We start from the raw sequence: 9,348 nt of genomic DNA, 5'->3' as shown, positions 1-9,348 counted from the left end.
ATTAGCTGATTGACCATCAACAACACTTCATCTTCAAGTTTTGAATGATTCATTTATCAGGGTTTTCATGCTTTGAGTGAATCCAAGATTCACAAGGGAAAATTACGATCCATCATCAAGAACATTATCCTTGATGTATGCCTTTTTTATTATGTAGATTCTATACTAATACTGTACCTATATCCCCAAAGATTACGCCGCCGCCACCAACAACAAAAACAACTGCCGTTCACCGGTACCCTATGCCGTCGACTATTACCGGAACCCTTGTAAGAACTTAAATTAACCAAGTAAACTTATGAAAATGAGGAAAAAGACATGGATTGGGGGTTTTATTAAAAATGTGATTTGTATTGATCGAATCCCCATCTCGTATCAACTTAAAGAAAATATGTAAAGTTGTTGCAGATCTGAATCTCACCTTCCGATCCATTTACGAAATCTGAAGAACAGAGGAAAGAAATCGTGGAAAGAAATCTACTTCTTGGATCGACTTTTATTTGCCGGAAAAACTAGAGCTTATGCACATGGTGTTCTATGGAGTAGCGGTAGTGGCCATTCAGTTTACTAGGGGCGGTGGTGGCGTGGTAGTGCTCGGCAGTTGTTGGCCGGAAAAAAAATGAGAGCGGAGGTGAGAAATGGAAGGAGGGGGGCATGGTGGTTTCGCTGCCAGAGAGTTTTTTGGTTGCCGGAATCCATGGTGGTTTGTTGGACGGATACGGCGGCTGGTGGTGGCTAGGATACGGTGGGGGTGGAGGGGAGCTGAGAGAAAGAGATAGGTTTTATGTGTGTATAAATATAATTTTTTTAACTTTTTATACAAATGAGTAAAATGACTGACCTACCCTCATGTGCAAGTCAACTGAGAATTTTAACCTGATTAGTGCTAAAGGACGTATGATGTAATGAGTTTTCCAAATAAAGGATTGTGATTGTAATTATACAAGTTAAAGACTATTCATTGCAATCCGTGACAAACATGGACGAAAAATGTAAACCCTATATTTTATTTGTTTAATACTATTTTGGTTTCAATTTTGGATACCCAAGTTCTTAAGTAAAATAATGTCAAACTCTAAAAAACAGTGTTAGGAAAATGCAAATTGGAGGGCTAAAAAGAATAAACAAGTGCTAAACTGATGTGTGCAAATAGGACATTGTCTTAAACATAATTTACGTTGTACACGAAACATAGGTTTTATATAATATCCAAAAAGAAGTGTTTCAATAGAAAAATGACCAACAAACTTTATCTCTACAATTAACAGAAGTAAATTACAAAAATTGTCCTTTATGTATGTCACTTATTGTAAATTGTGTCATTTGTCTTCAATAATTACAGAAAACGTACTCGATGTTTGCAAATCCTTGCAAGTTATGTCCTTTAGCCCTAACTCAGTTAATTTTTGTGGTTAAATCTGACCAAACGGACCCCACATGACGGTATTTTTGTGGTTAATCCTGACCAAATGTACCTCACATGAGAGTCAAATGACCAAAAGACCGTTATGTGGGGTCCATTTATCAGATTTAACCACAAAAATTAACTGAGTTAGGGCTAAAGGACATAACTTGCAAAGGTTTGCAAACATCGAGTACGTTTTCTGTAATTACTGAAGATAAAGGATACAATTTGCAATAAGTGACATACATAAAGGACGATTTTTTGTAATTTACTCTTTTAACGTTTTCTGGGACGATTTTTGTATTCACGTTCCTACTTATATATACCAAGTTGAGTTCCAACATGTTACATGTATATAGAAATAGAAATAGGACAAACATAATCCTATATTTGGCCTGTGATGCATTTCTCAAAAACAACAATCATAAATGGTCAAACCTACTTTCCATGATCAAACATTTCCAAATAATTTATTCATCTACTTGCCCATTTGTTTGTAAAGTCAAATGTTACAAACCTGCTGTCATGTTACTAGACATCATATATCTGTTCAAAATTTCTCTCCCACTTCATGATCCCCAATCATAAGAATTAATTCAAAGATGGGTGCAAGAATCCCACAACTAATCTTCATACTGATCATCCATTTTCGCTTTTTAACCGCACAAAACGATGATGGTATGCTCATATAACACTGTTCTATTAATCTAGTTTAATTAATTTGCATGATGGAGATTATTACATGATAATATGCAGCTACATATCTTCGAGCTCTCAAGGATGCATGGGACAACACACCACCTAACTGGGATGATAACTCTGACCCGTGTAGCGGTTGGGATGGAATTACTTGCAAAAACTCGCGTGTTGTTTCCATGTGAGTTCTTGTTAACTTCCTTTATTAATATTCATCTTCAGCCTGCAGGCTGCAACTAAGCAGTATCATGTTTTTAGAACTTTGGCAAGCATGGGTTTGACCGGGACACTAACTGGAGATATCGGGCAGTTAACAGAGTTGCAGATTCTGTAAGATTTTTTCTGGTTGGATAACTGACTGAATTGAGGATTCTGTAAATAAGCTTGAAACAGATTTTTTTCTTTTTTTTCTTTTTAGAGATCTATCTTACAACAAAGGTTTGACCGGGTCGCTGACTCCAGCAATTGGGAATTTGAAGAAGTTAACAAATTTGTGAGTAGTTTTTACTGTTTATATATTCAACTATATACTTCCTCACAAATTTGTGAGGAGGATTAGAGAGTGTGTGAGTTAGCTGGTGAAAAAAAAACCTCACTTCTTGGGAATATGCTATGTAACAGTAACCAAGTTCCTTTATTATTTCAGTAAAGTCACCCAAGTGTTTTATAACTACGGAAATGCAAAATGTTTTAGGGGAATTAGCGTGTAATAATCCCAACTAGACGTCATTGACCATTGCGAGTCCCAACTTTGAATATTCCCCATGTCAGTCCCACCTTTCACTTATTTTTCCTCCTCCGGTCCTCAGTTAAAAAAACTTAACTAAGTTTTTTTCTGAATAACAACCTGACGTTTTAGGGCTTTTGATCAGAACGAGGATATGAGTCGAATGATGCAAAGCTTACCGTGAAATTGTGCTCCAAACGATGAAAACGGTGTTTCAAATCAGGTGTTTAAACTTCCAATTAACAAAAATCAAGTCGTTTGGAGCACTGTTTCGAGATAAGTTTTATACATCAATAGACTCATATCTTCGTTCTGATCAAAAGCCCTAAGACGTTAGTTTGTAATTCAAAAAAAAAAAAATAACTCCGTTAAGTTTTTTTTAACTAAGGACCGGTGGGGAAAAAGAGGTGAAAGGTGGGACTGGCATGAGAAATATTCAAATGTGGGACTGACAATGTCCAATGAAGTCTAGTTGGGATTATTACAGGCCAATTCCCCAAAGTTTTAATATTGTTGTGAAATCTACGATACATGTTTAAAAGTAAATAATGACCTAAATGGAACAATTATGAAACTTGGTTACTTTTAGTGATATTTTTTTGTTAGATGTTTTTGTATTTATTCCCAATTTATTTAGGCTAAAGTTTATTCAGGATGTTAAGTTGATTTTCGTTGGTTCTTGTTTGTCAGGATCCTGGTTAATTGTGGTTTCAGTGGTCCACTTCCAGACACCCTTGGAAATTTAGAAAATCTCATCTTCCTGTAAGTACCAAATGTTCTTCCTGCAAATGATATGTCGAATTCCCTATTTTTAGCGCTGGCAATTTCGATCTACTTACCTTATGAATGGGCTGATTCTGGTTATAGGTTAAATATTTTAGACGTCAAATACGAAAATTAAAAAGAAAATTGCTCGAAAGGAAACGGGTCAACTATTTAAGGTCACCTAATAATGAGTATTTAAGGCATAAGAACTCCTGAATCATTTTTTATTAAAAGATAGTACATTACTGAATTATAAATTCAGTAAAATCATATTTGGGACAGTAACTATATATACAAAATTTAAAATTTTTGGACAAACAGTGTTTCGTGGCAACCCAACTTAGCTTGTCGGAAACTCAACTTGCCACGAATGGTCATCTTATCATATAAATGGATTCTATGTTTGCCATTATTCAACATTCTGGCTCTCTGTAGGTCTCTAAATTCCAACGGTTTTACTGGACCAATTCCGCCTTCCATTGGTAATATGCAAAATCTTTACTGGTTGGATCTAGCCGATAACATGCTAACTGGAGGTATACCGGTTTCCAGTGGGAGCACTCCTGGTCTTGATATGCTGACTCATACAAAACACTTGTATGTTTATCTTTTTCTATATAAAATCACTAAGTAAATACATATTGTTAGGATTCTGCTCACTTATGTTTATATTTTGGCTATTTTCAGCCATTTTGGAAGGAACATGCTCTCGGGTTCTATCCCGCAACGGCTCTTCAACTCCAATATGACACTAATTCATATGTATGTCACATTATACCAAACAATCTTTCTTGAAAACCGAATGACCACACAAGTCACACTTACCATTTTCCTTGTTTCCCGGCACAGTCTATTTGAGAACAACCAGCTCACAGGCACCATTCCTACCTCGCTCGGGCTTGTGAAATCTCTAGAAGTTTTGTGAGTACCTATAATAATCACATTTCATGACTTTTTTTTGTTGTTACAGACGATGAGAACCCGTTAGGGAAAACTAACACGGCACACACTGGGCAGATAGCCTTCAAGCGGTTAAGGCAAGAAACCAGTATAAACTGGATTCAAACCTAAGACCTCTGGTCCTTTACTAGTGCACCACCTCTTGAAGGTTATTTCAGGCTTCTTGTAATACTCAAAAGTGTAACTCTGTATTTTAATGGTGGTTTTCAGGCGTCTTGATAGGAACCTATTAACCGGGAATGTCCCTTCAAACATCAATAGCCTTACCAATGTAGTTGAAGTGTAAGTACAAGAGAAAGCTTTACTTTGTCAATTTATTTGGTCCGGTAAATGTTCATTTTCTGGTAAATCTGCTAATAGGTTCCTCTCAAACAATCAACTGACCGGTCTGGTGCCTAATTTGACTGGTTTGAATGTCCTCAACTATCTGTAAGTAGCAATATTTTTAACTTTCAAACCAACTTATTCTTATCAACTAATTCCTGATTTCACACGGTATTCCAGGGATCTAAGCAACAACACTTTTGACCCGTCACGCGTTCCATCTTGGTTTTCAAGTTTACAGTCTTTGACTACACTGTAGATCCCTCTATCCATTTCCATTTCTCTCTTTACGAACCACAATGTCTGTTTTTGTAACATCATTAAAATGTTTGGCAGTAAGATGTCCAGTACAAGCCTTGTAGGACAGTTGCCTGTTACGCTTTTCAGCATACCTCAGTTACAGAATATGTGAGTTGAGATTTCGTTAATTCTGTGGTTATAATGTTGTATTACCTGCTGAAAAACTTATTTGAAACCACTTTTTTTTTTTTTTTTTTTTTTTATCAGTGATTTAAGTGACAACAGACTTAATGGCACGTTGGATATCGGCTCGAGCCATAGCAACCAACTACAACAGGTCAATTTGCAGAATAATCAAATTGGTGATTTCACTCAAAGAAGCCAATACAGCATAGAATTAATGTAAGTTTCCTCAATCAATGGTTCGTTAAATGATAGTTTTCTAATAGGTTCTAATACTTTAATGTTTTGAGGTCAAAATAGACAAATATACACGTGTTTTTAGTACACAACTGCTAGAACTACATACGCACTTGCACGCACTGCATGACTAATACAATGACAGTTAACGCAGCACGAATATATATACACACATATATATGTACATATTTTTTGAAGCCCTCTCTTTTTTTGTCCCTTGATCAATTAAAGCACATCTCCGTATGCTTTGTCTGCAGACTAGTAGGCAATCCAATATGTATGGAAACGGGTGTTACCGATAGATTTTGCTCCCTACCCACAAATACTAGTTCTTCCTACTTGACACCACCAAACAACTGTGTGCCTACAACTTGTAGTAGTTCAGGTCAAGTTTCAAGTCCGAACTGTATATGTGCATATCCTTACACTGGCAACCTATTCTTCCGAGCTCCTTCGTTCTCTGACCTTGGAAATTCAAGTGTTTACGACTCCCTCCGTAATGCCATGATCAACTCTTTCCGGAAGTCTCAACTCCCGGTTGACTCAGTTTCACTCAGTAATCCTACCAAAAATTTGGATGATTATCTTGTGATCAATCTACAGGTTTTCCCATCAGGAGATGATAGGTTCAATAGGACTGGGATTCTTGGGCTTGGGTTCTCGCTTAGTAACCAAACGTTCAAGCCTCCCGCAGCCTTTGGGCCCTACTTTTTCATTGGTGAAAACTATGACTTCTTGCAAGGTAATTTTGTCTTTTCATGTAAATCTGTATGATAGCACTTGGTGGCAGTTCCAACCTATTTACTTTTGAATGAGTCGATTGGGTTATGTTACACAAATAAGGAAAACCTATTAAATATGACCCGTTACCAGATAATCTTCCACATGTACTTTATACTTGTGTTTAGTTGGTTAATCATCATACAATACGTTGACGTCATCTTACAGGAGCCTCAGGAGGAAGAAACAAGTCATCCAACACTGGTGTTATTGTAGGGGCGGTTGTTGGTGGTTGTGTGCTTGTGGCACTATTGGTACTTGCAGGATTGTATGCTCTTCGTCAAAGACGACGAACCGAAAAGGCCACCCATGAGAGCAGCCCTTTTGGTATAATTATCCATGATCCTTTAACTCATAACTTTTTGAACATATTATATGGTTTCTAATCATTTTTGTATAAAATTTGTAGCCTTATGGGATACAACTGGTGCAAGTGGTGCAGTGCCGCAGTTGAAAGGAGCAAAAGCTTTCTCTTTTGAAGAGCTTAACAAATACACAAACAACTTTTCAGAAGTTAACAACATAGGAACTGGTGGATATGGAACGGTAAGCGTTCTCATGTGAATGTATATATGGGCGGGTTGGTCAACTGTTCAAAATGGGTCAGGGTCAAAATGGATGATTTTCTGGTAAGTGATGAAGCGGGTCAGATCTGATTAGGTTGAAGTGGAATTTTTTTTTTTATCCAAGTACTTCAAGTTTTTTGTCCAAAATTTTCAAGTTTTTTTTTTTTTTTTGTAAAAAAGGGTCTTAATAAATTTACAAAAAGTCATTATTTCAACAAAAATCGTACCTTTTGACAACAATAATTTAAGAGGGTTTTTTTTTTTTTTTTTTTTGCATTAAAGAACATCATTTTACCGATTTTCTACCCAGCTCATCGTTTGCTATTTACTTAAATTGTAACCCATTAGAGATAAAATATACCCGAAATCCAACTAATATATAAATAAATGGGTCAAAATTGACACTTCTGCATGCACAAGGAGTCAAGGGTAAAAGAAGATAACTAAGGTTGGTCTTTGTAACATACTGAAAGTATGATATTATTTTGTGTAGGTATACAGAGGTAGTTTACCAAATGGGCAGCTAATTGCCATCAAAAGGGCTAAACAGGGATCAACTCAGGGCGGGCTTGAGTTCAAAACCGAGATTGAGCTTCTTTCAAGAGTTCATCACAAGAATCTAGTTAGTCTTGTAGGTTTCTGTTTCGATCAAGGTGAACAGATGTTGGTTTATGAGTATATTGTAAATGGTACACTCAAAGATAGTCTTTCAGGTGATTTTATATTTTCACATGAAAAAGATCAATACCCATTCATTTGAAATTCATAAACCGATGATCAATGATTCAATGGTTATGACTGATGCAGGGAGATCTGGAATCAGGCTGGATTGGATAAGACGACTACGTATAGCACTGGGAGCAGCAAAAGGGTTACAATACTTGCATGATCTTGCTGATCCTCCAATCATACATAGAGATGTCAAAACAAACAATATCTTATTAGATGAACGCTTGGTCGCGAAGGTGGCGGATTTTGGTCTATCCAAATCGATGGGTGATGCGAATAGGACTCATGTTACCACTCAAGTCAAAGGGACAATGGTTAGTATATGTTATTGATCATCTTATTATTCTAATGATAATGTGAAGTTTTTTATCTAAAAAAAATATGTCATTTGGTTTGATACAGGGCTACATGGACCCTGAGTACTACATGACACAACAACTGACAGAAAAGAGTGATGTTTATAGCTTTGGAGTTGTGCTATTGGAGCTAATAACAGCAAGAAATCCAATCGAGAAAGGGAAGTACATTGTGAGAGAAGTGAAACAAACCATGGACACAAGTAAAGAGTTATACAACTTGCACGAGGTCCTTGACCCGACCATAGGTTTGACCACTCAACTAAAGGGTTTGGAAAGATTTGTTGACGTGGCATTGCGGTGTGTTGAAGAAACTGGAGATCAAAGGCCGACAATGAGTGTTGTTGTGAAAGAGATTGAGAGAATTATGGAAATTGCAGGCCTTAACCCGAATGCCGAGTCTGCATCAAATTCTGCAGATTATCCAAGTAAGGGAAGTGAACATCCTTATACTAATGACAGCCTTTTTGCTTATAGTGGTGAGCAGTTCTCTACAAACTTGGATCCCAAGTAGAAATATTTGCACAGGAGACTAGATGGAAGACTTCTTGATTGTCAAATGTTTCATCTTTTTTATCGTTTATTCGTGTAAATAAGAATTACGAAATACGGATTTTGATGTGTGAGGTTTTATGTATTTCTTTGAAGTTGTTTATATGTTGTATACACACTCTTTGAAGGTATTGATTTTTTTTTCTTATCGCAATACAACTATTATGTCATGGCTTGGTTTGTGTAAAGATCTCATATAAACAAGATTATTTACCCCATGTAATATAATGCAATGCAATCAAGAAGCAAAAATGAAAATTGAGAGAAAATGGCCTTCGATCCTGAGCCCCACTTCCAGGTTGTGCAGACAAAACTCAATCATTCAAAACCACCTGCGGTTTCAATAACCAGACCACACGAATGACACCCAGCCGACCTCCGCCAACATGATTTGAAAAAATTGTATTGGGATTTACACATTGGAGAATTGGAGGCTGTAAGCTTTTCTTCAGGCCAGGTGGCGGACCCCTTTGGATTAATGGACTCTAGAAATAACTCTGGACCAAGAGAGAAGTAACCGGGTGAAAAAGAACCATCTTGCAAGTTCCAACCATTTCCTTTTAGACCACACCATGATAACACAACTGATGCATCACTCGAGAAACACTCAAAGGACCTAAGGAGACTATGGAGGCGGGGGAGGTGACGGAGGAACTATGGAGGTGGGGGAGGTGATGGCGGCGACGTGGTGGTGGAGATGTGGAGGTGACGCCTGGGAGGAGGAAGGGGTGGAGGAGAATAGATGTTAGGGTTGAGGATTTGTGTTATTAAATGGCAGAGGAGTGGAGAGGAGAAGATGCTAGAAGAGGGGAGTCCACATCTGCCCCA

At 37.2% G+C, this 9,348-nt stretch overlaps 1 protein-coding gene across 1 annotated transcript; it reads left to right on the top strand.

Annotated features, from left to right (window-relative positions):
• The first annotated feature begins 1,895 nt into the window (after positions 1–1,895).
• LOC110929272 (probable leucine-rich repeat receptor-like protein kinase At5g49770) lies at positions 1,896–8,690 on the top strand. The gene is made up of 19 exons (XM_022172403.2): positions 1,896–2,083; positions 2,162–2,282; positions 2,360–2,431; positions 2,520–2,594; positions 3,519–3,590; positions 4,029–4,190; positions 4,281–4,355; positions 4,443–4,514; positions 4,764–4,835; positions 4,914–4,982; positions 5,058–5,132; positions 5,214–5,285; positions 5,385–5,519; positions 5,795–6,279; positions 6,486–6,644; positions 6,727–6,863; positions 7,377–7,596; positions 7,691–7,926; positions 8,015–8,690. The coding sequence occupies exons 1-19, from the start codon at positions 2,008–2,010 to the stop codon at positions 8,480–8,482; spliced, it is 2,853 nt and encodes a 950-aa protein (XP_022028095.1). The 5' UTR covers positions 1,896–2,007; the 3' UTR covers positions 8,483–8,690.
• Positions 8,691–9,348: the final 658 nt, after the last annotated feature.

This window comes from Helianthus annuus, chromosome 6 (assembly GCF_002127325.2).
Source record: "Helianthus annuus cultivar XRQ/B chromosome 6, HanXRQr2.0-SUNRISE, whole genome shotgun sequence".
Classification (NCBI taxonomy): Eukaryota; Viridiplantae; Streptophyta; class Magnoliopsida; order Asterales; family Asteraceae; genus Helianthus; species Helianthus annuus.
Note: the sequence above shows the minus strand (reverse complement) of the source record. Positions and strands in the feature narration are given on the sequence as shown.

Excerpts from the sequence above, each read along its gene's own strand:
- LOC110929272 (XM_022172403.2), top strand. The coding sequence starts at position 2,008 with ATGGGTGCAAGAATCCCACAACTAATCTTCATACTGATCATCCATTTT. Across the intron at positions 4,515-4,763 it reads GTGAAATCTCTAGAAGTTTT|GCGTCTTGATAGGAACCTAT; the intron begins GTGAGTACCTAT and ends GGTGGTTTTCAG. Across the intron at positions 7,597-7,690 it reads ACTCAAAGATAGTCTTTCAG|GGAGATCTGGAATCAGGCTG; the intron begins GTGATTTTATAT and ends TGACTGATGCAG.